Source organism: Cricetulus griseus, chromosome 2 (assembly GCF_003668045.3).
Source record: "Cricetulus griseus strain 17A/GY chromosome 2, alternate assembly CriGri-PICRH-1.0, whole genome shotgun sequence".
Lineage (NCBI taxonomy): Eukaryota > Metazoa > Chordata > Mammalia > Rodentia > Cricetidae > Cricetulus > Cricetulus griseus.
The window spans coordinates 19,958,705-19,983,121 of record NC_048595.1 but is presented as its reverse complement, the minus strand read 5'-3'; the positions used below and the strand labels follow the sequence as shown (position 1 = coordinate 19,983,121).

The 24,417-nt window shown below is 46.7% G+C and overlaps 1 protein-coding gene across 5 annotated transcripts in view; it reads right to left on the bottom strand.

Moving 5' to 3' along the window:
• The window catches only part of Wdtc1 (WD and tetratricopeptide repeats 1), a 61,752-nt gene that overhangs the window by 5,019 nt on the left and 32,316 nt on the right, over positions 1-24,417 (bottom strand). For all 5 annotated transcript variants that reach the window (XM_027399568.2, XM_027399567.2, XM_027399570.1 and 2 more), the window contains 12 exons: positions 24,222-24,368; positions 22,220-22,303; positions 18,330-18,376; positions 17,875-17,986; positions 11,611-11,798; positions 9,491-9,673; positions 8,008-8,102; positions 7,388-7,503; positions 5,146-5,218; positions 4,469-4,577; positions 3,425-3,598; positions 230-465 (listed from right to left, as the gene is read on the bottom strand). In XM_027399568.2, the coding sequence (XP_027255369.1) occupies positions 230-465; positions 3,425-3,598; positions 4,469-4,577; positions 5,146-5,218; positions 7,388-7,503; positions 8,008-8,102; positions 9,491-9,673; positions 11,611-11,798; positions 17,875-17,986; positions 18,330-18,376; positions 22,220-22,303; positions 24,222-24,269 (1,465 nt within the window). In that variant the 5' untranslated portion in view covers positions 24,270-24,368. The remainder of the gene's footprint in view (positions 1-229; positions 466-3,424; positions 3,599-4,468; positions 4,578-5,145; positions 5,219-7,387; positions 7,504-8,007; positions 8,103-9,490; positions 9,674-11,610; positions 11,799-17,874; positions 17,987-18,329; positions 18,377-22,219; positions 22,304-24,221; positions 24,369-24,417) is intronic.

Below are 24,417 nucleotides of genomic sequence, written 5' to 3'. Positions count from 1 at the left end.
TGCTCTCACTACCCTCAACAGAGGCTTTCAATGGGAGGTGCTGGCTGCCGTCCCTTCAGGTGTGGAAACTGGGTTTCGGGGATCAGCAGACTGTCTTATGTCTTAGGCCCTAGGGTTTTCTGAATCTGCATCTGAAGCCAGGGCTTCCCGATGGAACACAGAACCACGTCCTTTCGGGATCCTGTAGCCCTAAGGAAGAAATCCACAGCAACCTCTGCTCAGCACTCACCACCATCATTCTTGGAGAAAAGGGCAGCTGTGATGTCCCGGCCCAATGCATCACAAGCACTGCTGTGGGCCTGCTCTGGGAACTTCCCTTTGAAGTCATCCAGGCACTCCAGAGCCTCAGCCACATACTTCAGTTCAAAGAGGCATCGGGCCAGACGGAAGTGTGCCTTCAGGTGGCAAGGGTTCAAGGAGATGGCCTTGAGGCAGTCCCGGAGGGCGTCATAGTGGTCACCATCCCTGGGAAGATAGAGGAATAGCAGCTTAGAGGTGAGGCCATGTAGCAAGCACAAGGCTCCCACTCAGTCTCCATTTTCTGTGGCTACTTCCAGCTCACCTCTAACAGACTTTAGAGTGAGGAGACATGGAAATGAAGCCTTGGCTTAGCCCGGTACTCCCTCCCTGGGAGATGGAGCAAGCTAAGGAGCAAGCCAGGAACCCTGAGGTTTGAGACAGTAAAAAGCAGTGTTGGGCTGCCCTCTGCCGGGCACAGACGGCAACTGTGCACAGCTCACCTCAGGCACCCGCAGCTCTGCAGCAGAAGGCTTGGCATCTTGCCCACCTTAGACTCCCCAAGCCCTCCTTCTCTTTTCCTTCATCCACCTCCTCAAATCCCCCTGCTGGCCTTCAAAGCTATGTCCAAGGCAGGGGGCCCTCAAGGACAGTTCTGTGGTCTGGAAAAGCCAGAAGTGCTAGGCCGGGGGCTCAGGGTCTGACCAGCAGGCAGTGCTCCCTCAGCCAGACCCCCCTCTGTCCTGGCTGACTGATCTGCAGCAGCTGTGGCCTCCACCTCCTGGGGCTGGAGGATGGGGCCTGGCTGTCTGGCAAAGTCAGCTCTCTGGAAGCTGATGGTGAGGGGGCTGTGCTCGCCAGGAGCTCCAAATCCTCTCTACTCGTTTCTCCAAAGGGAAAGTATGGATAAAGGGAAGTGGAGATGCTTTCTACTGGAGAGGGGAAAGGGAAAAGCCCTCATGTTCCTACGCTGAGCCAAGACAGGAGGCATGCCTCCCCCGTTGCCTCTTTGCCTCTCGTCTGTACAGTCAAGCAGCAATGAGGGCCACTTTCCTCTTTAGAGACATGCATTTGTTGGTTTTCTTCAGTGTTTGGAATTGAAGCCCCCCTCCCCCACTTCCAACTGGGCTGGGGTGGGCCTATCATAAGGCTAACGGCACAGTTCACAGTATTCCTGTATGGCCAAAATCAGCCTATATAGAAGATGCTTCTGACTCTCCTCTTGCCAGGTAGTCAGAAGGAACATCCAGCCCTTGGAGCAGCCACTGGGACTAGGAACCAACAGTTAAGCAATGTGGGGCAGGGAGGAAACAGAGCTGCTTTGATGGTGTGCTCTGCGTCAGAATGAGAGGCTATGACGAAGAAGCAGGCGCTGTTTGGAAACCCAATTACTGCCTGCAAGGTGCCCCTTCTGAGCTCCTAGCAAGAGCCAGACCAGAGACCAGCCAGGAGCCAGAGGGTGGTCTGTTTCCAGGAGCAGATGGTAGCCCTGGGGAGACTGGCCTGCGACAGAATGTGACATTCTTGGGGTCACTGGCAGGCATGTGGGGACGGGGGGGGGGACGGGGGGGGGGGGGGAGGGGAAGAGAGCAGGCTGGCCCCAGGACTCACCATCCTAGATGCACTGGCAGATCGGTCTCCCTGAAAAGACAGCCCTCTGCACAACCCTGCTCAGATCTCTCCAGTAGCTGCCCGGCACACACTGAATCAAGGCCAAATGCCACCCTCTGCATTCCAAGCCCTTTCCAGGCAAGCCCCAGGCTACCTCGCAGACTCATCCCCTGCCAGTCCTTTCCAGAACCCTCTGCTTCAGCCAAATGGATTTGCTGTTCTGCAGCAGGCTCTTCAGTCAGTCCCCCGCCCTCACGCCTTTGTTCACACCATTTCATCTCCCTGCAATGTCCTTCCCCACAGTCCTCTCCTCCCCCTCGTCTCCTTGTGTAAGCTGCCCACACTTGGAGCCCATTCAGACACCACATCTTTCGGAGGCTTCCCTGGTCCTGAGCTGAGGTGAGGCAACTCTTCCTCATGTCCACAGCACTTTACCTGACCATTAACCAGGCTCGTTGCGTCCTGCATCTTTCTTATCTTTCATGCTGAACTATGTCACAGACTTTATCCTTGTCCAGCAGCTGGGCACTCCAGGGCACAGGGTCTCAGAGTGACAGAACTCTGTTTCCCTGGTACCTAGCACATAGTAGGAGCTCAGAAAACAAGCTGTGAATCAGGCAATCAACTTTTCTCAGCAAAAATACCGACATGATGCAGAGCTCCCAGTCAAGTGGAGATGAGGACTGCCACATTCTGCCCAACCATTGGAACAGAGGGGTGACACACCTCAGATGACCCCCAAATAGTCCTCTTCTGAATTGGGTGCTACTGGATCCCTGGGGAAAGTCCGGATGCTTAAGCTGACTTCTGCATGTGTGGCGCCCTCCCCACCCCCACCTGCTTACTTGGTGGGTTTCTTAAGCTTCCCCAGGCCTGCCTAGTTTCAGCCAGACGATGGCACACCAGCTGGCCTGTCTGTCTGGGCAGAGCCGACGGATGCCAGACGGAGCAGAAATGGCTGTGGGCCCAGCTCTATCCATCTCTAGTCTTGGCCCTGGCTGGGGGATGGGGGTCCGCCTGCCTGCTTGTCTGACGGTACTGCAGGCAGGCCTGAGGCCTTGATGGCTTCTGAGGGGCTGCCTAGGATATGGACCTACTCCTTTCCCACCAGCCAGTGATCCCAACATAATCTAGACTTGACTTCAGATCTGAGGTCTCCGAGTGGGTGGGTCTAAGAACCCAGAAAACAAATGCAGAGCCATTTAGCTGCAGCATCATTTTAGGAAGATAAAAACTGAGTTCATCAAGCTCCTCAGTTCCATCTACCAAGACTCCTTTGTTCTTCCAAGGTCTAGTTCTCTAATAATTATATCAACAATTTCTTAAACCCTACTTTAGTCACACTTCCTAACAAAGCACTGTGAATTTCTTGTGAATATGCACCACTAAATGTGCTTGAAACACGGACCCAGCTACCTTCGGCCTTAGAGGTGGAAAGGAGTGGCCTACATTCAAGAAGCCCCAAAGGTAGCAGGCCGCCGATGCCACCTTCTCTGGACACCTTAGCCATTTGGTTCCGTGGCCCACTTGCTGCAGCCCTGGTTCTGACCCAGGTCCCTCTGCCGTGCCCACTCACCACTTGCGCTTCATGTAGGCGGCAGCTCGGTTTCCATAGAGCATAGCGTTATGAGGCGCCTTTTGCACAGCCTTGCTATAAAGCTGAATGGCCTGGGTCCACTGCTGGCAGGCAAAGGCTTCATTGGCTTGCTGCTTCACACGCTCCAGGTATGGGGGCAGCTCCATCTGGGGGCTATGAGGGAAGAAGAGCCAAGTCAAACCAGTTAAAGGTTGGTAGTGCTGCCCAAGGGTCACGCATGGCTTTGTGGACCCTAGGATTTCACTGCTACCCAGTGAGCCAGCAAGCGGGAGTGAGGTCATCTGGACAGGTACATAGCCATTACTCGTCAAATGCTTGGGCTTAGGTGCCAGGCACTGGTGTTACCTGCCACCACGCCAAATTAACCTTCGACCATCTGACTTCCTCCTATGACTCTCTATGAAGAGTCCAGGTCTTCTCATCGACTAGACAATTTCAGCATCTATGTATCCAAGCCCAACAGAGGGCTGGGAAAGTGTGAGGCTGGCACATGCTATGGGACGGGAAATCATGTAACAGGGAGGATAACCGGGTGGGAGAGAAGGCACAATGCTAAGAGGCAGCTAGTCTCCAGACCCTTACCCTAGCGTCTGGGGAGGACAGGCAGCCTCCCAGGTAGAGACTGCCTTAGGGACACTGGCCACTTTCTAAGAAGCCTCTCTGGTCCAATCTCCATCTGGGTTCAGGTCAGGAGGAAGGCAGGGATGTGTGGGGGTGTTTTGCATTTTTGTTGAGATTTATTTTTGTGTTATGGGTGCTTAGTCTATGTTAATGTCTGTGCACCATGTGTGTGCAGTGCCTGAGGAGGCCAGAAGAGGGCATCAGATCCCGTGGAAATGGAGCTACGCCTGTCTATTTGTAGTTCTGGGAATGGAATCTGGGCCCTCTGAAGAGCAGCACATGCTCTTGATTGCTGGGCCATCTCTCCAGCCCCCAGAAGAGATGTTTACAGGACATGTTTCTCCCTCCCATCCATGAGCTGTAACTAAGAAATGGAAGGTCACAGAGGTCAGCTAGTCTCACCTGATACACCCTTTGCTTTCTGGCAGCCGGAAGCCATTGCTATGAAGGTGTAGGCCATTAGACACGCCATTGGACACACCGTTAGTAGGCATCTTGCCGTTCTGGACCTCTGGCAGGATGAAAAGAAAGTAACAGTGACAACTCAGGAGGAGGGCTTCATTTCTCTCTATCCCTTTGGCTTTCATCATAGGCTCTGATGGCTCCATTGTGAGACTATTCTCCCAGGTCAAACCCAGACCCAGAAAACAAATCAGGACAGGCAGGCAATGGTGTAAAGAAAAGCCCATGCGCCCTCTGCTGGCTAAAGAGGACATAGCTTCTATCTGACATTTCCCACAGCTAAGGTTGGAGAGGGAATAAGGAAGGGTTGGGGAGTGGTGTGTGTATCAGCTGTAACCCACAGAAAGAAATCTAAGGACCAGGATGAGAAGGGGAAAGACTTCAAATTCTGAAGAGCCAAGCCACTGGAAGAACCCATCTTCCTGAGGGGCAGGGTGCAAAGCCTTGGGCAGATCTCTGTCCTTTTGTGATCCTTCTGACAAGGTCACTGTGGAGACCTGCTCCTTTTGGAATACATTGACACAAGTTAGAGTAACCAGTAGACTTCCTTCTCCACAGAGGTGACAGTACTCAGGATCCCACCCTCCTCAGCATAGGCTCCCTAAAGGAGAACTTACCCACTGGATGGCATTTTCTAGGCAAGAGGAAGGTATATGGCCGTTGCTTGTAAGTCAGGTCAAACAAATACACCTGGTGTGGAGAAGGGATGGAGACCATGAGGCAAGGGTGTGGCTGAAGCACTGGCAAGGTCTTGGCAGCTTTTAAGACCAAGGTCCTTAACTCACAGAGAGCACTGAGCATGGAGCCATGGAACTAGCCAGGTGTTTCCCTGCACTGAGCCTGAAGCACAGAACTCCTAGCTTTGACTCCTGGGGTAGCTGGGTGATGTGCTCAAAAGCCCTGGCTGGAAATTACTTGGGAGCACATATTTAAATTAGAAAGGTCCTCAAAGAACAGAGACGGCAATACTGAGGCCTCAGAGAAAAGTTACTAAAAGTGACACCGTCAATCACTTCTCTTTGTAAGTAAACATTATCTGTTGTTAATACTTAACTGAGTGTTATTCAATGCTTATTTTGTTCCAGGATTCTGCTAAATATTCTATATGGACTTGCTCCAGGAAGTTAAATGAAGAGCCTATTAATATCATCAGCCTTTCCTTAGATGAAATGCAGGAGACGGCATAGCCAGACTCAAATCAGGTCTGCCTGCCCCTGACTCCTCTGCTAGGCCTTCCACTCATTGTCATGCGCCCTCAGGCCAGGCGCTCACCCTGGCTCCAGCCCCTCTGGTTCCTGTGTGTTTACACATTGCTTTGTAATGGGTCACTGCCTCACTTTCAGGTCGGCCTGAGGGGGGGAGGATGTGTGCTTGATTCTAGTGCCACAGCCAGAGCTAGTTCCCTGACTGGAGATGGAGCCTACACGGCTTAGTACACATCTTGAGTTGAGAACACATGAGCAGGGGGTTCTGCACATTGGCATATCAAGTAACACTTGGCAAAGCTGGCCCTAGATCACAGCCTGGCTGAGCTCTGAGCCTCAAGGATTTCCTTCCAGAAAACAGCAGGAGAGGAAACTGAGGCTCGGGGAATTACAGACAGTTAGTTGCCTGAAATCACTGTAAACAACTAGTAAAGTAGCAGGTTAGCATTTCAGAATGGGTATATCAATTTTGTTCCTTTTTTGGAGGCAGGTTTTAAGTATGAAATTGAAGCTGGTCTTGAATTTTCCTTCTCCCGCATCAGGCTTCTAACTGTTAAAACTGCAGGTGCCCCCAAACCTAGCCCCCATGCCCCTCCCCACACACACCGGTCAGACAGGGTTTCATGAATCCTAGGTTCACTGAGAACTTGTTATGTGTGACCAAGGATGACCTTTAACTCCTGATCCTCCAGTGTCTAACTCTTGTATACCGGGGTTTTAGGCATATATCAGCAAACCTGGTTTACTCCGTTTATGTGGGGATCAAACTCAGGGTTTTGAGCATGCTAGGCAAGCACTCTATCGAGTGACTAACATCCCTAGCTCTCCTTGTCATTAAGATGTGAGTGTACTGTGTACATGTGAACGCAGACGTGCACATGCCACAGTACATGTTGTGGATGTCAAAGACAACGTTTCCCATTTGTTTGCCATGGTTCTGGTTAGTCTGGGACTTGAGATGTAGACCAGGCTGGTCTTAAACTCAGAGATCCGCCTGCCTCTGCCTCCCAACTGCTGGGATTAAAGGTGTGCGCCACCATCTCTGGTCCCAGAAGACAACTTGAGAGTTGGTTTCCTCCTTCTACCTTGAGACCTGGGTTGTCAGGCTTCAACAGCAAGCACTTTTTAAAAATGTGTATTTTATGTACATTGGTGTGAAGGCTTCAGATCCCCTGGAACTGGAACTGGAGTTACAGACAGTGTGAGCTGCCAGGTGGGTGCTGGGAGCCAGTGCTCTTAACCACTGAGCCATCTCTCCAACCCCAAACAGCAAGCACTTTTACCTGAGGATCCATCTTCCTCATGGCAGAAAAAATGAAGCAGACCATAGCCTACATTTTTTTTTTTTTTTTGGTTTTTCGAGACAGGGTTTCTCTGTGTAGCTTTGGAGCCTATCCTGGCACTCGCTCTGGAGACCAGGCTGGCCTCAAACTCACAGAGCTCCGCCTGCCTCTGCCTCCCAAAACATCGTATCTGTCTAGTTTATTTAAAAAAAAAAGGAAAATAAAAAGACTGAGTTAGGGTAACTCTGTGGTAATCTACATAATGCCATGTTACCTTCACATGTCACAATGTCATTTACAAGGAACCTATTGCTTTTTTCTGCTAAGACAGATTCCTGGCGGGGAGCGTCTCATCAGGCAGTTGGACCTACCTGCTCTCCTCCCATGTTGACTAGCAGCTCTGTGCCATTGGGGCTGAAAGTCACATAAGTGGCAACCAGCACTCTCAGGCGGCTGTTATAGTCAGGCAGCTTCACTGGCAGGTGACCTGCCAAGAAGAATACAATAACCCTAGGATGAGACTTCCATCCCCGCTTAAAGAGGCAGGGGACAGAGTAAAGACAGGAAAATTGAAAATGCTAGCAATCAACTTCACCATGGAGGCAGAGACAAGTGTTGAGCCCTTGGTATAGGCAATGGGTCAGCAGCTTCCGCCCATTCTCTTATTTAGTCATTCTCTGTGTGAGACAGGATCTCACTCTGTAGTCCAGACTGGCTTCACACTTACTAGCTAGTCTGGAGCAATCTTGTGATTTTGAACCTTCTACCTTAGCCTCTAGAGTTCTGGGATCATAATCCCATTTTACAGAGAAGAAACTCATCAGGGTTACATGATTTGTTGACCATCACACAGCTGGCCAATCACAAGTCAGGAGTAAAGTCCAGCTCCGTCTAATTCTAAAACCCGTGGTTTTGATTGTTGCTCCCCTTTGCCTCCCTGGACAGCCCCCAGAAAGAGCCAAGGTCTAGTGGAGAGCCAGGATGAGCCTACCTGCCACGTAATACTGTGCTGCCCCATCCGGGAGGGGCTTCTGCCGGTCACAGAACGTGTGCACACCCGCAGAAGGGCTCTGCTTCATGCTCTTTCTGAGGGGAAGGAAAATCAGACAGGTTAAAACACTAGCTTTGTCACACTCCATAGAGGACACCCAGGGTTATGTCCCCAGAGCTACAGAAAGTCTCTCTCTTCTTGCCATAAGCAACTCCAATGTTTGCTCTTTAGAAGGCTGTGGACATAATCATTAGTAGAGCAGGCTGGACCTGTCCTAGGATCAGGAAAAGCCAAGGCTGTAGCGATCGCTCAGGTCAGAGACAGCCCACGCTCTTTTGTCTATCTTTCCTGAGACAGGGCCTCATCAGCTGAGGCTGACCTCAGACCCTTGAACCTCTGGTCCTTCCCTCTCTCTGTCCCGCATGCTAGGATTACAGTAGTGTGCCATCATTCTCGATTTTACTTTTTCTTTTCTGTTTTAAAAATACTCTATTTTGGGACTGGAGAGATGGCTCAGTGGTTAAGAGCACTGACTATTCTTCCAGAGGTCCTGAGTTCAATTCCCAGCAACCATATGGTGGTTCACAACCATCTGTAATGAGATCTGGTGCCCTCTTCTGGTGTGCAGGCAGAACACTGTATACATAATAAATAAATGAATAAATAAATCTTTCTAAAAATTACTTTAAAAATTATGTGACTATGTCTGTCACATAGGGTATGAGTATGTGAGTGCAGGTACCCAAAAGGCCAGAAGAGGATGTCAGATCCCCAGTAGCTAGAGTTATGAGCTACCATGTGGGTTCTGGAAACCAAATGCTGGTCCTTGGTAAGAGCAGCTCTTAACCACTGAGCCATCTCTCTAGCCCTACTCTATTTTTTCTTTCTTAAATAAAATGTAGACAAGTATGTAGTCAGTGGTAGAGCACTTGCCTAGCATGTGCAAGGTCCCAGGTTAATCCCCGGACCACAATAATTAGTGGCATGTGCCTTTAATCCCAGCACATGGGAGCAGAGTGCAGGCATGTCTTTATGAGTTCAAGGTCTGGTCTACACAGTGAGTTCTAAACCAGCCAAGGCTACATAACAAGACATTATTTCAAAAACAAAAAACAAGGGAGGGGGAAAAAAACAAAAGCCAAAGACTAACTCTGGGGTTGCTAAAATGGCTCCTCTTGCCAAGTCTGATGACCTGAGTGCAACCCCCAGGACCCACACGGTGGAATCAGAGGATTAGCTCCCTTAAAGGTCCTCTGACCTCTACACATATGTGCACCGGGGCACCTGTGAGCCTATTTCTTCCCCCCTCCCACCACCACCCCCATAAAAAATGTCATTAAAAAGACCACTACTCTGTACGGACACCAACAATGGAATAACTACAGGACACATACAGTGATTCACGGGAAGGGATTACAGGCAAATTCTGAAGAGACAGGACAGAGTGTTCCCAGTGTCTTGCCCCCAAGGCTGCGGGTCGCACCTGTGGTTATGGATCATTCGGATGTCATAGAGTCTCACAAAGGGCCCACTGGCCCCTACTGCCAGGCAGTTGTTATCCTGGGGATTGACTGTGAGACACTTGGCCTCCACCATCGGGCCACAGTACTCCGTCAGATCAATCAGCACCTCTGAGTGTTTGCTGTTCTCCCGAAGATCATACTGGCTGTGAGAGAGGACAGAATTAGTGGCTAGGGTTCTCAGGCAGAAAGCAGGGGAGAAACCAAGCCCTTGTAATGCATGGGGAGATGGTGTCTACTGCCAGCCAGTTTTCTACAACAGGCTTCTTCTGCTTTTGGTTTTCTGAGAAAGGGTTTCACTGTTTAGCTCTGGCTGTCCTGGAACTAGATTTTGTAGACCAGGCTGGCCTGGAACTCACAGAGATCCTTCGCCTCCTGATTTATGCTAGATTAACCCCTTAGGTTAATATATATATATATAGTTTGACGAAAGCCTGGGATGCATAGGAAGATCCTGTCTTAAAAATTAATCAACTAGCCAGGCGGTGGTGGTGCATGCCTTTAATCCCAGCACTTAGGAGGCAGAGGCAAGATCTCCCTGAGTTCGAAGTCAGCCTGGTCTAAAGAGTAAGTTCCAGGACAGCCAGAGAGCTGCCTATGGATACCAAGGCCAGGGCCAGCTGCACAGCCCCAGCGCACAGCAAAGGAAAAGCCCAAAACAGTAGCAGCACACTCCTGATGCTCCAAAGGGTCATTGTTTTGCTACCACTACACCTCCAGAGTGGGGTGTGTGCCAACACTCATTTCTTGCCTAGCTGTCTCGAACAGCTTCATACAGTTGCCTTGTCCTTCTAGGCCATCCTAACTGGAATGCTCTTCCTAAAAGAGTCTGGCATCATTGCTCAGCCACTTGATACCTGCAGCCTGAGTGTTACGTTTATCAAACTCCACAGTCTCATTTTTAAGACCCCATTTCACATACCCTGTATTCCTCAGCTTTTTCTGTGGGCCAATTGTAACTACAGCCTTTCTCTCCCCTGTCCCCTTCTACGGCTCCAAGCACGTTAAGTGAGCCCTCTTCTACTGAGTAGTGTCCCCAGCCTACAGCACAGCATTCTTTATCTTTTATACTACTCTGTCCCTGCCTGTTACAAGCCTGCTGGTGTGGCGAATCCACGCTGCCTTCTTGCCCATCCGAATCTCATCTGTTTGAAGGCCTAGCCTAAGATCATGCACTGCCAGGATGCCCGCACTGCTTGTGACCATGCCCAGGCCCTCAGGGCTCTACCTCACGTTCAGGTTGCTTGGTGTTCTCCCGGCTGGCCCTGAACATGCCATTGAAGCTGTCTTTCAAGCGCTGTGTGTTTTACATGTATGTTCTTAACTGTCATACATCAACAAAGGGGCTATTATGATTATTCCTATTTTAGAGATGAAGAAGCTATAAAGTTCAGGGGTAAAGTGGCCTTTTCAGACTTAAAACTGAGGGAACTAGGATTTGACCTGTTCTGTCTGGCTTCTGAGGCCTGCTTGTGACTGCATTGTTATGAGTTTACATGTCACTTAGAAGGATCTCTACAGCAGCAAAGAGACGGTAAGGGAACGGAAGGGATAGCCAGTTAATGCACGAGGGAGGGAGAAGGGCGGGAGAGCTGTGAGGCTGCATTGGAGGAGACAGTTAAAGTAAGGCAGGGGCACAGAGCACGGTGGGGTGTGCCTGCAAATCCTCGGAGGGGGACCCAGCTTGAGTAACAGAAAGACCATCTCTCAAAACAACATGTGGGGGCAGACTGAGCGTGAACACACTCGTCAATACCTGAGAGGCCGAGGAAAAATCTCCAGCCCAAGTACAACCTAGACTGCAGAGCAACACCATCTCAACACCCAATCTGCCCATGAAAAGGGCTGCTGGTGGTGGTTTGGCCCAGTGGTAGAAAATTTACCTGGTAAGCAAGAGGCACTGGGTTTGAGGCCCAGCACCCCAAACGGAAAAAAAAGGGGAGGGGCACCAGCTTTGTCTGAAAAGAGTAGAGGTAAATATGCAACTGCACACGACACTGGAACCAGGGAGATGGACTTCCTCTCCGCTGCAGGGAGAGGCACCACGGCAGAGGACACAGCCATTTCATGCAGAGACCCTTACCGGATAAGGCCATCCTCAGCGGCACTCCAGAACGTGTTAGGCCACATGGGTGCTGTGGCAATGCGCTTCACCCGGTTTGTATGGTCTCCAAACATGTGGATCGTCTCCTTTACCGTCAGGTCATGGACATGCACCTTGGAATCGGCTGCCCCTGTGATCAGGATTCGGTCTCCGGCATGAGGCAGGAACTGCTCAGAAGAAATTGCATGATTGTCAGAAGACACGGTGGACCTGGCTATTGAAGGAGACTGGCCTGGATGTTAGCATGCCTGTTCCTCCCATGTTACTCAAAAAAAAAATAAGTTATCTAAAAGCTTACCAAAATAAGCCAGGCGTTGGTGGCGCACGCCTTTAATCCCAGCACTCGGGAGGCAGAGGCAGAGGATCTCTGTGAGTTCAAGACCAGCCTGGTCTATGAGAGCTAGTTCCAGGACAGCCTCCAAAGCCACAGAGAAACCCTGTCTCGAAAAGCAAAACAACAACAACAAAAAGCTTACCAAAATAACTTCGGGTGTCATGCAGCAGCCTATCAGCCTTCAAGGTTAAAACGAACATATTTTATTGATTATATATTCCTCATGCAGTCAGGGTGGTCATGACTTACACCAAGCTGCATTACCTAAGAACCCCCTTTCCTCTGCTTACTCTACAAGCAGAAGCTGAGTGGGTGACAATCTTCGCTGTCGCTTACTAAGAACTTCCAAATGCCAGACAACAGGGCGGCTACTTTACCTTGCTGATATTGAAAAGTCTCATTATAAATTGGAGGGTGAATCTCAGCGATGAGCATTCACCTAGTATGTGCAAGAACATAAATCCAACCACTACTAGCATAAACAAAGAAAACTACCATGGGCTAAGAGTGTAGCTTACAGTACAGGCAGACCACATGCAAAACATATGTGAAGTCCTGGGTTCAACTCCAGCACCAAAATAAAGCAAGCAAATGAACAGGAACCACTGAATTTCATAATACAGCAAGACTGTTTTCAAATCCAAGGTTGTCTGCCTCATAACATATATGTACATCTGTATGTCCGTCCATCCATCCACCCATCCATCCATCCATGCACACACCTATTCTCCCACCCACACATCTGTCCATCCAGGTTTGGTGCTGAGCCTGAACCCAGGGCATGCTAAGACAGATGAGGTAGACACGCTATCTGCCCTGAGCTCCATGACCACTGTCCCAGTCCATGGTGACTGTTATGCAAGGCAGGGATTCACAAACACAACTGAAATAGTTCAGAACTGAAAAGAATGAACCGGGAGTTTTAAGATATGAGATGCTTGTTTAAAATGTCCAAATCTTTATGTGGAAAAATTGGGGAATCAGGTAACAAAGATTAAAAACTATTCCTGTCTTGCTGGGCAGTGGTGGCGCATGCCTTTAATCTTAGCATTAGGGAGGCAGACACAGGCGAATCTATGAGTTTGAGGCTACCCTGGTCTACAGAGTGAATTCCAGGACAGCTAGGGCTACACAGAGAAACCCTGTCTCAAAACACCAAACAAACAAACAAGAAAGAAACAAAAACAATGACAAAACTATTCCTGTCTTTTGACCTAAAACTCTCACTTCAAAAAAATAATCCAAAAGAGAAAAAGGGATCTGGGCAAAATGCCTAGCACAGCAAACACTAGAAAGAGTTCAGATGCTGGACAACAGGGAAGGGCTGGCCACCGTGCCAGTGAAGTGGAGAACACAGCACTGAGGATGACATGTGGCAAGAACAACACAGCCACAAACGTGGCTTCAGTGGACAAATAGGACACAGCTTTACCATCTAACTGTGAGGAAGAAAGTATTTGGGGTTGATGTTAGTTACGTCTGTTTCTCTCTCGTTTCTCCCTCGTTTCTCCATCCTCTCTTTTTCCCCCTCCTCTTCTTCCCCCTCCCTCTCTCTGTGTCTGTCTGTCTATGTCTGTCTCCTCTTCCTTCTTCCCTGTAATGGAGACACACACTGGCATGGAAAATGCTAGGCAAGTGCTCTACCACAGAGCTATATCCCAGTTTTCTTTTCTTTGTTTTTTTGTTATTGTTTTTCGAGACAGGGTTTCTCTGTGGCTTTGGAGGCTGTCCTGAAAGTTGCTCTGTAGACCAGGCTGGTCTCGACCTCACAGAGATCCACCTGCCTCTGCCTCCTGAGTGCTGAAATTAAAGGCGTGTGCCACCACCGCCAGGCCAGTTTTCTTTTTTAGCTTTTATTTGGAAAAGAAACAAATTTATACTTTTTCTGCTTTGCTACTTGCTCATTAGGAAAAGGGCAAGCAGCAACCTTTAATCCTGTCTGGAGATAGCACAGATCCCAACCACAGGACAAATAAAACAGGTGAGCCTTCATGGCTGCCACACTTGTAATTACCACAGTCGCCACTGGGGGGAGCGCTTGCATGAAATACTGTAAATAGGTATGATCAGTGTTTTGACTACCTCAAACAAAAATGAGTCATTTCTCTGCTTTTCTTACAAAACAAAAAACCAGGGCTAGCAAGATTGCTTAGTGGGTAAAGACATTTGGTAAAGGTAACTTGGAATCAATGCCAGGGACCCACAAAAAGGAGAGAATCAATTCCACAAGGTCTCCTGACTTCCACACTCCCTCTGTAGCACCCATACCCCTTCTCCTATAGCACACACATACATAAACAACAATAAGACATTTTTGAAAACCTATTTTTAAAACACCAAAAACTAGACCAAATCTAAACAAACAAAAACACCAGAAGAGGAGGATAAAGAATTGTGTCTTGACTTGGGGAATAGTAAGACTATTGTCAATATAGTGCTGGTTTTCAGACCCACGAACCAAGCTGCAGCTGTTCTGCTTCTAGAAAAATCACAGGAATTCATCCACAGGAGGTATAAGAGCAAACAGAAATGAGGCAAAGTTTAGAGTAATAAGGTTTAGAACTCTCTACTCTGGCTATGATTTCGGGTAGCCTGTCACTGCCCTTGATATTAACCGGGGAAATGAGATCAGTGGGGCTTTTCTAAGGTCAGTCACACACCTGTATATGCCCACGGATATCAAAACAACTCCGGGGCTGAAAAAGTCCTTTCCTCTTTGGTCATTTTGTATCCTTAAACCTGGCAGCCCAAGTACTAGTGACAGGACAGCCTTGTGCAAAGACACTGGTGTTGGGAGCACAGCACAAACGTCCTTGAGTCCACACATTGCCAAAGAATCAGGAATGTTAAGAACGCAGGATTGTCTTTGTAGTGGGAAATATGTAAACCTGCTCTTCCATCCAGAAAGCCGGGACTTGGAAGCCTGGTGTTATCCGTTGGGCCATACATATCAAGCTCCTACAACCAAGACCAGAAGTAGCTAGTCATCTCAATGACCCTTACAGCCAGGACCAGAGGTGACCAACAGCCCGAATGAACTCTACACAATCAGTAGGGCTTAGACCAGGCCAGATCCTCCCCTAGGCCTTAAGCTGGTACAGATAGCCTATCTCTAGAACCCATCTTCTTGGAAGAAATGACATGTACCCTGAGTCAAGTTTCGATGTAATTATGCTTCTTTATACACCAGGATTGTATTCCACTATGAAACTTTTTCCCAAATTATACTGTGTTTGAATTTGTTGGGAATAAACTGCCTGGCATCCCCAGAGTCTTGATTCAGGTTGATGAAGTTCTCATTTTCACCGGCCTGACACCTACAGAGAGCCCCTCACCCTGACATACATCCGGACATACACCCTGATATATATTCTTCAAGCCAGGCATGATGGCTCATGCTCTAATCCCAGAATGCAGGAGGCAGAGGCAGGCGCATCTCTGAGTTTGAGGGCAGCCTGGTCTACAGAGTGAGACCCTTTCTCAAAAAAAACCAAACTTGATTCAAGGAGCCTCAACCAGACAGTCTTTTCCTTCTCCAGGCCACACGTGATTCTAAGGCCCCATAGCTACTCCTAGGTTTGTTTTCCAGGATCAAGACATAGCAAGTTTTGTGGAATGAAAAGAATGTAGACTCATGCTATATCTAAGTGGGTAAAGTGCTTGCCTAGCATCTGTGAATCCTGAGGTTCCATCCCCAGCACCATACAAACTTATTTATGATAGAGCACTCAAAGGACAAGGAAGTGGAGGATCAGACGTTCAAGGTCATCCTCAGCTACAGAGCTGAGTTTCAAGCCAGCTGGAATTGTCTTAAGGGGGGGGTGGCAAATTTCATCTAGTCTCGTGTTGTTTTCACAGAGCAGGGCTTCAAAGCTCTACAGGCTCCTGGCCACCTCTTCTCAGCTGAGTTCCCTTTGATCAAGGGTAAAGATTAATTTCCTATGACAAGGTAGAAAAGCTACAAGTTCTATGCTAGGAGTTTTATTTTTATATGTATGAGTTTTTGTTTTGTTTTGTTTTGTTTTTCACCTGCATATCTGCCCTTGGAGTCAGATCCAATGTAGGAAACAAAACTCCAGTCTTGTACACAAGCAGCAAGTTCTCTTAATCACTGAGCCATCTCTCCAGACTCTATTCTTTTTATTAAAAAACAACAAAAGCTTAGCCAAGTGGTGGTGGCACTCACCTTTAATCCCAGCACTGGGAAGGCAGATGTAGGTAGATCTCTGTGAGTTCGAAGCCAGACTAGTCTATAAGGCAAGTACCAGGACAGTCAGGGCTACACAGAGAAACCCTATCATAAAAAAACAAAAACCAGGGGGCTGGAGAGATGGCTCAGGGATTAAGAGCACTGACTGTTCTTCCAGAGGTTCTGAGTTTGATTCCCAGCAACTACATGGTGGCTCACAAACATCTGTAATGTGATCTGGTGCCCTCTTCTGGCACGCACTGTATACATGAAAAATAAATAAATAAATCTTAAAAGAAAACAAAAAAACAACCTGGAATTCAAACTCAAATACTGGATTAAAAGAGTGTGCCACCACACCCAGCTTAAAAAAATATTTGAGATTTTAATAACATTGACTAGAGAGATGGATCAGCTGTTAAGAGCATTGGTTGTTCTTCCAGAAACTCAGGATTGATTCCCAGCACCCACATGGTGGCTACAGAGGATCTGATGCGCTCTTGGGCACTGTCCACATGTGGTACACAGAAATACATGTAGACAAAATACCCATACACATAAAATATAAATAAAAATATCATTAAAAAATTCAAGTGTGGCCGGGTGGTGGTGGCACATACACAGCATTCAGGAAGCAGAGGGTTCTCTGTGAGTTCGAGACCAGCCTGGTCCACAAGAGCTAGTTCCAGGACAGACTCCAAAGCCACAGAGAAACCCTGTCTCGAAAAACCAAAAAAAAAAAACAAAAAAAAAACATTCAAGTGTGTGTGTATGTATGTATGCACACACAGGTCTGTCTACACAAGCCAAAAGAGTGTCAAATATGCTGGAGACAGTTAAAAGTGACTGTGAACTTCTCCATATGGGGTGCTGGAAACTGTATTTCCAGGTCTTCTGAAACAGCAGCAAATAGTCTTAACATTGAGTCATCTTTCAGTCCTACCTGCTCATTTGTCTAACTTATTCATTCATTTACTCACAAATTTAGAAGATACTCCTTAGTGGCTTCCTTTTTTTCATTAGAGGAAACAGTCTTGGCAAGGACAAGAGATTGGCCTGTTCACACGCCTTCCAGGAGGCATGCTCAAATAAGTATAAAATGGATGGAGGGATAGCAAGATGGAGACACTGTAGCCCCGCCTCCTAGTAGCCCCTACAGGTATGCCTGGCCACGCCAGTGAGGGCATTGTCAGGGGAGGTTGAAGATGACTCAGAGAGAATTCTTATGGGACAGTGCACACGTGGATGGCCCCTTCTCTCTGGCCATGCTACCTTGCGATCTATGGGCAAGCTCTGGCTTGCGTTTGGGCTGGTGTTTATCTGAATAAAGAAATCTTAGCCTTACGGACTACAGATCATCTTTGAGTGCACGAATCACGTAATAATGAATGCCCGACCATCTGAATGACACCCAAGACCCACAGGGTGAATGGCATGGAATGACTCCTCCTGTCAGTTCTTATGACCTCTACATGTATCAAGACACACATGCACACCACAACACACATGTACCCCCACACAAATCAATAAAAATGTAATAAATATAAATGGATCTTGAGTTGATCAGTTAGTTCTAAGAACACAGAAGAAACAGGTTTCCAGCCTCACTACCTAATACTCAGACCACAGGGATATCTGCAAGCCTAGGATCCATGGGACACATTATACCAATACAGCCATGTCCACAGCCTAGTTCTGCCCCATGGCTTGTCTTACTCACCTTCACAGAGAAGATATTTGCTGTGTGTCCCGTGTGCATGGAGAGTAGCTTCTTGTGATGCAGTGGGTCCCACACAATGGTGTGCTGGTCATCAGAACCAGAAGCCAGCAAGCTGTGGGCAGAGTTAGGAGCTCTGACTTCTCAAGTTCCCAGGTTGTCTCCTTCCTATCCCCATCCCAGAGGATAAGGAGCTTGTGACATTAGTAGAATCTATTTTACTTTGTTAAGAATTTTTCAATATTCTCCCAATACATTGGCCTACAGTAAAGCAGGGTCTGGACATTCATCTAAACTTCTATCAATACTCGAGTTAATAGTTTAATCGTATTGGCAGTCATGGGCTAAGCTTAAAAAGTCAGAGAGCAATAGTCTATCTCCTTAGATGCCCCAAGATGAGGAGCCCTCTCCCCCATCCTCTTTGACCCCTTCTCCAGCCCCCTCTAACTCATACTTACTCTCCTTTCTCATTCCACTCCAGACAGTTGACACATCCTGAGTGACCCTGGAGGAGGAAATAGAGGGTTAAGAAGAGAGCTGATTGGCTAGTCTTCCAGGAAGCTCAATGCCAAGTAGTATTATGCAACCAGAGCAGCCTTCTCCTTTGGCATTTGTGAGGGACATGTGGAGGCCAGAACCACAGTGCCCTGCATCTCACAGCATATAAAGTACTTCGTCACAGTCTCAGTTGATACTGGACACCCGAGCCATAAAGGGCAGGTTTCATCATCCCCTTTTGCAGGAAAAGCTGCAGGAGACAGAGGCAAGCAGATCTCTGAGTTCTAGCCCAGCTTGGTCTACAAAATGAGTTTCAGGACAGTCAAGGCTACAAAGAGAAACCCTATCTCATAAAACAAAAACAAACAAACAAAAAAATCAATCACTTCTACCACAAAAAAATGATCTCTCTATAGCTACATCCTTCAATGTCTGATGCAATACACAAGTACAGTAGGGAAGGCAACAGACAACTCATACCAGGTACTTTTCCCTTATCCTGAGCCTATATCCATTTTATTTTTACTGAGTACCTAGCATATAATAGGCATTCTTCTACATATAAATGGTATTGTGTAAGTAATACAGGGAACTCTAGTGAGAGAAAGAAAACCCCTACATAAGTCAGTCAGGTTAGTCGGGTAGTGACTAAGCGCCATGAAGACTCTAGACAAGGTGCTGGGACTTCTGCACATGTACTTGAGTGGTCAGAGAAAACCTCTCCTCTGCAAGGCCTTCTTCACTGCTGTTTATCTTCCAGTGTCTAGAGAGACTGCTAGCTTACACACTGCACACTCTATTTGCCTGAATACGTGAGTGGATTAGAGATGCCGTCCTCTTTTCTTCTCAGGTGATTGCAACAGGGGTTCACTTCATTGTCTAAAGTAAGTGTCGACAACTTTTTCAGTAAGGGGCCAAACAACAGATATTTTAGGTTTGTATACCATATGGTCTCTGTATGAATCATTCAATTCTGCTGTTGAATCACTAAAACAGACAGACAATACATAAATGAATGAGTGTGGCTGTGCTCCAATAAAACTTTATTTATAAGAACAGGTGGCACTTGAGACTCATATGGAAACACAAAGGACTCAGAATAGCTAAACAATCTTGCAAAAGAACAAAGTTGGAACACTCACATGCCCTAATTTCCCAAGTGCCTACAAAGTGGTACTGGAATAAGGACAGATAGTTTGATCAATGGTATAGGTCAACAAAATTTTTACACTTATGAGTATTTAATTTCTGGTAAGAGTACCAAGACAATTCAACTGTCTTTGCAACAAGTGGTGCTGGGACTCCTGGACGATCACCTGTGAAATAGTTAAGCTGGGATGCAGTTCAATGGTACAGCACTCGCTTAAGGCAGCAAGTGCTCGGTTTGACCCTGACACCACCATGAACAACCAAAGCATTTAGTGCCAGGCTGCAGAGGTCTCAGTGTTAAAGGCTAGGCTCACATCAAACCACACGAGTCAAGTGGAATCCCCCTTAGGACCTTATTTTTTTGACCCTACTTCAGTGGATCTCCTTACTGAATTTTGTTTACATATACAAACACATAGATCAAAGACGGACACCTACTCTCCAAAAACACAAAACTCTTACAAGAAAACACAAATATAAATATTCATGACCTTGAATTAACAATGATGAAATAAATATAGCACTGAAAGCAAAAGTAAGGAAAGAGAAAAACAGAGAAGACAAGACGGCTCAGTTGCGAAAGGCCCTCTGCCCAGCCTGGGACCTGCATGGGCAAAAGAGAGAAATGACTTCCTCAAGTTGTCATCTGACCTCCACAGGTGTGTGCGTGCACACACACACACTAAACAGCTACCCAGGTGTGGTCGTGGGGTCCATGTCTAATCTCAGCACTGGGGGCCTGAAACAGGAGGGTCTGAAATTCAAAGGTAACTTTGAGGTGTACTATGAAATCCTGTCTCAAGAAAACAGCAGCAACAATGCTGAATTACCATGTAAGTCAGCTATCTACTCTACTCTTGGGTACCTACCAAAGAGATCTAAAAGTACGTCTCCACACAAAAAGGTGTGCATGAATGTTCACAGCAGCTCAGACATACATAAAATGTTAAGGCCCACTTTGCCACTTCCATGCTACAGCTCATAAAAAGGCTATGGTGCTTCTTTGGCATACCATCTAGACTCAGTCTAATTTGAATTTATGCTCAAATTACACAAGAAACAAATGGAAATAAAAGGCAACCAACACCAGGCCTGGTGGCCCATACCTGTAATTCCAACACAGGATTTGGAAGCACAAGGGCCAGAAGTTTTAAAGCAGTCTTGGGTGCATTTTAAGTAAATTCAAGGCTAATCTAGGCTACAAATAAATACTGTCTCAAAAACAGTAACAAGAGAAGTGCAATAAAGGCAAATTGAGAAGGTGAGATATGTAACTGGCCCCAAGACTGGAAAATTCCATATGGGCAGACTCAACCAGGCACAGGGAAACAAGAGTCAGGGACATTTTCTTCCTTGGGCTGGAAGAAAAATTGATGGGGAAGTACTTCTGTGTATATTTATCTCATTGATTGCTAAATAAAATACTGTTTGGCCAATGAGACAGCAAGTAGACGTGACTAGGAGTCAAAGAGGATTCTGGGAAATGTAGTAGTGAAGTGTGATCCAGGCAGGAAGTGACATAGCAAGGAGACTCATATTTAAGTGAAGGAGAAACAGGAAGGGCCCTTTTTTTTCCCCTCCTGCTCCAGCGGCAAGATGTGATCCCAGCAAGGAGGGACGCCAATAAGGTGTGCGATAAGATAAGTCTTATAAAATATATAGGTTTATGATAGTTAAGACTGAGTTAGCAGGTGAGAAGTCCTAGTCATTGGCCAAGTAGCTTTGTACCTAATACAAGTTTCTGTGTATTCATTTGGGCCTAACTTGGGCAGGCAGCTGGTGTAAAGCTTACATGTGGCGGTGGGTCTCAGTGGCTTTTGGCAGAAAGATTTATCATAACAAAAAATTATATATATTATATATATATTATATATATATATATATACACATATAAATTATATATATATAAAGACATTTTCTTCCTCATCATTGTCCTGAAACAATGCGGTATAACAACTATTTACACGGCATTTACACTGTATTAGGTATTAAAGACAATTTAGAGATGTTGTAAAGTACCAGGAGTATGTTTGTAGGTTATATGCAAATGACACATCATTTTACACAAAAACCTTGAGCATTTGAAGATACTTGTACCTGTGGGAAGTTCTAGAAAAATCCCCCAAGCATATCAAGGGATGACTGCATAATGTATATAAATTAAGAATAATATTAGGGGGCTGGAGAGATGGCTCAGATGTTAAGAGCACTGACTGCTCTTCCAGAGGTCCTGAGTTCAATTCCCAGCAACCACGGTGGTGGCTCACAACCATCCGTTATGAGATCTGGTGCCCTCTTCTGGTGTGGAGATATACATGGAAGCAGAATGTTATATACATAATAATTAAATAAATAAACAAATAAATAAAATCTTTAAAAAAAAAAGAATATTAAGAAAATCAGGGCTGGAGAGATGATTTAGCAGTTAAGTACATACTGCTCACAAAGAGGACCCGAGTTGAGTTCCTGCACCCATATCGGGTGGTTCACAACTGCCTGTAACTCCAGCTGTAGTGGGATCTGATGCCTCTGGCATCCAAGAGTATCTGCACACCCATGAACACACTCACCTACCCACATACACTGAACTAAAAAGAGAAAAACCTAGCTAAGTGTGCTGGCACATATATATCTTTAGCGCCAGCACTGTGGAGGACGGGAAACAGGCCATGTGGATCTAGGCTGCAAACAGATCTCTTACCTGAAGCTCTGCTTCCAGGCCCAGCCGCCGGATAAATGGATCAGTGACATGATATCGACGCTCAAAGCTCAGGGCACCCCGCTCCTGGCGGACAGAAACAAAGTTGCACTTTCTTTGATTCAATTCAACATTATTTAGTATCTTTCTTTTTAAAATGTATTTTGTGTGATTGGAAGTTTTCTTTCCATGCACATTGTGTGTCTGTGCCTGCAGGTAAGAAGAGGGGGTTGGATCCCTGGGGCTGGAACTGTAGACAGCTGTGATGCTGGGAATCAAACCCAAGCAATCTGGAAAAACAGCTAGTGCTTTAAACGCAGCTCGGTGCCATCTCTCCAGTCTCCAATGTATGTAACTTTTCTATAGCCAACCCTATGCTAAGCACAGTAAGAAACTAAAGATAAGGAACTGAAGAGACAATCAGGGAATGTTTCCATAGTTCAGACAGAAGGGCATCATCTTATGCACACACAAACATAACCTGCTGACACTGAACCTCTAAAAAACAGTTCCAATTCAATCAAATCCCCACAGACCTCATACAGACAGACCTAAAAGGCCTCAATGACACAAGCTAAGCTAGACAGACACACAGACTAATGTATACCAAGCACTGGTTCCTACCAGGGCATACACCACACTCAGTCCATCCAGTTCATCCACATGAAATTCTATGGACCAAATGCTACACAATTCTACTTTTGAAAACCTGTAGCCCGGGCTGGAGAGATGGCTCAGTGGTGAAGAGCACTGACTGTTCTTCCAGAGGTCCTGAGTTCAATTCCCAGGAACCACATGGTGGCTCACAACCACCTTAAATGAGATCTGGTGCCCTCTGCTGGCATTTAGGCAGAAGACTGTATACATAATAAATAAATAAAATTAAATTAAAGAAAGGAAGGAAGGAAGGAAGGAAGGAAGGAAGAAAACCTGTAGCCCTAGTTGGAACTCATCATGTAGCGGAAGCTGGCCTTGAACTCCACCTGCACCTGCCTCTGAGGGCTGAGATTAAAGGTATGAATCACCATACCCCACTGACTGCTGTGTAATTTAATTTCTTTTTAGTTTAAAAATGTTCTAGCATTTAACTTTTCAAAGATGTTATCACTTAACAATAACAAAAAAAAATTAGAGTACAGGCAAACAAAATGACTAGTCTTCAGGCAGTTACACTCCTCAGGGCAATGGGATATGAGGTTGCTGACTCCAGTTTGGGGTTCTTATTAGAGGCACATATGCCCTGGCTTGAATCTAGTCTAAGCTTCTGTGGCCTCCATACTGGAGTCGCCCTGGATCTGTCTCACTCCCTGAACCCAACTGCCCAGTCACCAGTGCCTTTTAAATGCAAGCTGCAGAGGACAGGCTGGAGTGCAGGGGAGCCTCAGAGAAGAACCGCCTCAAGCTGTACTCAGACTGACTCCCTAAGGTTCTAGTGTTCTGCAACTTCACAGAAGAGGCTATTACTTAGACTCTTGTGTGTACTCCTACACTGACGGCTTCTCTACACTGATAGTTCACCAGCCTATATTAATCTTAGCAATGGAGGCACAAACAAGAACAAGGACAGAGGAGCCTCCATGAATTTTCACATAATAGAAAAATTTCCAGGAGACAGGGGACTTTGATTCTATCTTCAGTCTGCTACTAGCAAACTATGTGACTTTAGGTAAATCACCAACTCTAGACCTGACTTTCTGCTTGTTCTGCTTTTTTTTGGGGGGGGGTAGTCTTTAAATGAATCTATAAGGCAGTGGTCCTCCAATCTGTGGGTCATGACTCCTTAGGGGGTGGGATGACCCTTTCACAGGGGTCACCTAAGACCATGGGGAAACAGATGTTTACATTACGAATCACAACAGCAGCAAAATTACCATTAAGAAGTCCCAACACAACACGAGGAACTAACTGTATTAAAGGGTTACAGCAATAGAAAGGTTGAGAACCACTGCTGTAGGAAATAAAAGGGGGGCCTTAATGCACTGGTTAAAAGGTCTGGGCTGCTTACCTTGATTTGCCTGCGAATGAGGTCTCTAGTTATGTTGACTTTTGCCATCTTCTCTTAATGGTTCAACTGAAGGAAGCTATAGAAGGATCTTCAAGACCCTTGCACATTCCAGCCAAGCCCAGGTCCACAAGATAAGCATTTAATTACCTGCAAGGAAAACAAAAGGCACCATCAAGCCTCAGGGAATGGAATAAGG